The sequence below is a fragment of the Gossypium hirsutum genome, chromosome D11 (genome assembly GCF_007990345.1).
Source record: "Gossypium hirsutum isolate 1008001.06 chromosome D11, Gossypium_hirsutum_v2.1, whole genome shotgun sequence".
NCBI classification, from domain to species: domain Eukaryota; kingdom Viridiplantae; phylum Streptophyta; class Magnoliopsida; order Malvales; family Malvaceae; genus Gossypium; species Gossypium hirsutum.
In genome coordinates this window covers 925,525-928,706 of record NC_053447.1, presented here as the reverse complement: position 1 = coordinate 928,706, position 3,182 = coordinate 925,525, and the positions used below count along the sequence as shown (strand labels likewise).

Sequence of the window (3,182 nt, the reverse complement as noted above, 5' to 3'; positions counted from 1 at the left end):
TTTTTAATTTGATCTTTGAATTTAAATTTTATTAATGTGTGATGATGTGACACAAATGAATTTTTTTTATCAAAATTATATAAAAAATTAATTACGAAAATGGTATAGGATGTAAATTATCTACAAAAATAGGACTTTTTCTACATGCCATTGGAAATTAACTTATCAATTCAAATTTGACTTTTGAAGTAAAAAAAAATTAAATTAAATTCTAAAATAAAAAATAAATATTGTTGATATTCAATTTTGATCTCTAACAAATCTTTTTCTCCGCTGTTTTGTTTGAGACCCATAAACAATCGAAACTTGTTTTTTTCAGCCAGGAAGGGGGGGTTTAAATAGTGGTTTACACTGTTAGATGACACTCTTTAAAACATTACATTTTTTTTCTTTTCGATTTTTTTGTTTACAAAAGTTATTTTTAAAAAAATTTCAAACGGTGTTGCTTGGCACATTGGCGGCACCACCTTAAAAACGTTATCTATTTTTTTTCTTTTGCCAATATTATTAAAAAAAATTAAATTGGTGTCACCAATATCTCAGGCAGTACTACAAAAAAAAATATCGTACTCATATATTATTTGTACTTTATTTAGAAAAAAACATATTGGCAGTACCACTTAAAAACATTTGTTTTGAACAATATAATTGGCTTGGGGGAAAGCTTAGAGTATCAGCTGACAGGTTAGTGACCCTTAATAGCATTGTAAAAAAATATTTTATTTTCGTAAATAATCTACATTCTATACCATTTTGGCATTTCATTTTTTTTTATAATTTTGATAAATAAATAAAAACCTAACATGAAACTAACACGCATAAAAAATTAGAGACGAAATTAAAAAAAATTATCTAAGTTTAGAGACTATCCCTTAAACTATTTCATCATCTTCTTAGAAGCTTGTGTTGCCCAAAGTGAATGAAACAAAAATTGAATGAGTTCACTCCCGTTTGAATTCAAATAAAATAAAATAAAATAAAATTTAAATTTAATTATAAAAATATATAAATGTTAATATAAAAATATTTTTTAAAATTTATTATTATTCAAAATGGTAAAACAGGTTGGGCATGGGTTGAGAGGCAAAAAGCCCCCCTAGCTTAACGGATATAAACGTGAAGATGATGTAAGGCAGAGTTAGGTTATGTGCTGAAATTTATTTATTATTTATTATTTTGGAAAGTCAACGAATCTAAAATATTTTGAACTCCACTTAAGGATCATTTAATGATATGGTACATGCTATTTGGCTTGTATATACTTCTTAAATCATTATTTAACTGAAAAACATAAATTTAATTTCGTTGATTTACATAATCAATTAAAAGATAAAATTACATCGAAAAAATACAAACACGAAGAAAAATATCAACTAATTAAAACTTTGAAGCCTTATTTATGAGGTGTTCTCTCTCTCTCTTTTTTTGGCTACTAATTAAGTTATAGAAATTATCCTCCCTTGAAAAATTTCGCCATGTAAAATATGCCCTTATATGTACAGTACATTATTGTTTATTTCATTACCAAGAAATTCTTCTTCTGAAATCTGGGTTTCGAACTTGAATTCTGAGCTAAACATTTCGTCATTCACCAATGCATAGCTCAGCCCATCTTGAAAATCATTGTCAAATGATCCTAAATATGCACTCAAGAAAGGGTCTTGGAAATTTGAACTCGAACCACGGTTAAATCCATTTAAGGAAGCCGAATTCGTGACACTTTCACCTTCTTGATCGATTGATAACCACTCTGCAAACAAAAGCCTTGGCATCAGGCTGCCGTGAGGCTCGTTAGAGAAGTTTAATTGCCTTGCAACGGTTTGATCGGTACTTATCGATGGCTTTTCGATGTGATGGAAGGGTTCAAAGCTCGGGATTCGCATGTCGGCAAAGTTTCGAGGAGACAAAGCGGAATCAGTGTTTTCCGAGCTAGATGTGGTGTATGGAGTCCTGGTTTGAGGTTCCAATTCTTCAGCTTTTGCAACTCTTTTCTTCAGATGTGAATGCCAATAGTTCTTAATCTCATTATCAGTTCTTCCAGGCAAATTTTGTGCAATTTGGGACCACCTAGTCAATTAAAGAAAAAAGCATGGCATCCTAGTTAGTTCATTGCAAAAACCATTGTTGACTTCAGCAATAATGCTACCAACTACATTATTAATTTGAGTTCATATTTGTCTCCGGAACAATCGGATTTTTTAAACACATATTCGGATATAAATGTCGGATACGAAATATTTACCTGTTGCCTAACAAATGGTGAAGGGTTAAGATAGTGTCTTCCTCTTGAGGCGAAAACATCCCTCGTTTTAAACCCGGTCTCAAGTAATTAATCCACCTTAATCTGCAACTTTTCCCATTCCTTTGTAAACCTGTGTATTGTTAACTTGTAAGCTACGGTATCCCCATTATTAAAAAAATATGTTCGTGTTTGATAATCGTGTCTATAGCAGAAATTACTGCCCAAATCAAAGAAAACCTGGTGCATTTCAATAATCTGCAGCACTTGCAATGCACTTGAATACAAATAAAATGCCAGAATATTTGCAGAGGACCCAATGTCATTTTTGTTTAAATGCAATTTGGTCCATTGGAACCCTACAAATACATTAAATGGTATGTGTATACATATAGACTGACCTGCATTGATGGCAACAGAGGTCCAGCAGCCATGGCCGTGTTTGAGGACATAGTTTCTAAGCTTAAGGTCTTCTTCAGGTGACCATAACCCCTTTCTGTGCTTAGCTCTTGGCTTCTGATCTGATGATTTAGAACCCATTTTTGCTTGCTTGAAACTCAAAGAGATTAGCTTTAAAAACTTATACAAAAAGATAACTAAAAGCAATGAGGTTGAACGGGCAAGCTACAGGAACAGTACCAAAAGAAATAAATAGGCAACCCCAAAAAGATCATAAAATAAAGCTGAAATTAGTTGTAAGTTCAATCATTTTAAAAATGGAACAGTTGTGGAATAAACAATTAACAATGTGGGCTTTTCTTTAATTTTTTTTTCTGTTATTGAATTTTATTTTATTTTATAAGGGTAAGGCTGGGGTTGTTTTAAAATCGAATCAGATTTTAGTGTCAATTGAAAATTTATTTGTGAGACTCGAACTCTGGTATTAACTAGAATGTTAATGAATACTCATTCAACCCATGTTTTCCATTGCAATTATTTTTAA

At 31.2% G+C, this 3,182-nt stretch overlaps 1 protein-coding gene across 1 annotated transcript; it reads right to left on the bottom strand.

The window, feature by feature from the left end:
* Window positions 1-1,304: 1,304 nt before the first annotated feature.
* On the bottom strand, window positions 1,305-2,867 carry LOC107903068 (transcription factor LAF1). The gene is made up of 3 exons (XM_016829123.1): window positions 2,641-2,867; window positions 2,243-2,372; window positions 1,305-2,067 (listed from the first exon to the last, which is right to left on the bottom strand). The coding sequence occupies exons 1-3, from the start codon at window positions 2,777-2,779 to the stop codon at window positions 1,491-1,493; spliced, it is 846 nt and encodes a 281-aa protein (XP_016684612.1). The 5' UTR covers window positions 2,780-2,867; the 3' UTR covers window positions 1,305-1,490.
* Window positions 2,868-3,182: the final 315 nt, after the last annotated feature.

Excerpts from the sequence above, each read along its gene's own strand:
- LOC107903068 (XM_016829123.1), bottom strand. The coding sequence starts at position 2,779 with ATGGGTTCTAAATCATCAGATCAGAAGCCAAGAGCTAAGCACAGAAAG. Across the intron at positions 2,373-2,640 it reads CTCTGTTGCCATCAATGCAG|GTTTACAAAGGAATGGGAAA; the intron begins GTCAGTCTATAT and ends AACAATACACAG. Across the intron at positions 2,068-2,242 it reads CACCATTTGTTAGGCAACAG|GTGGTCCCAAATTGCACAAA; the intron begins GTAAATATTTCG and ends TTAATTGACTAG.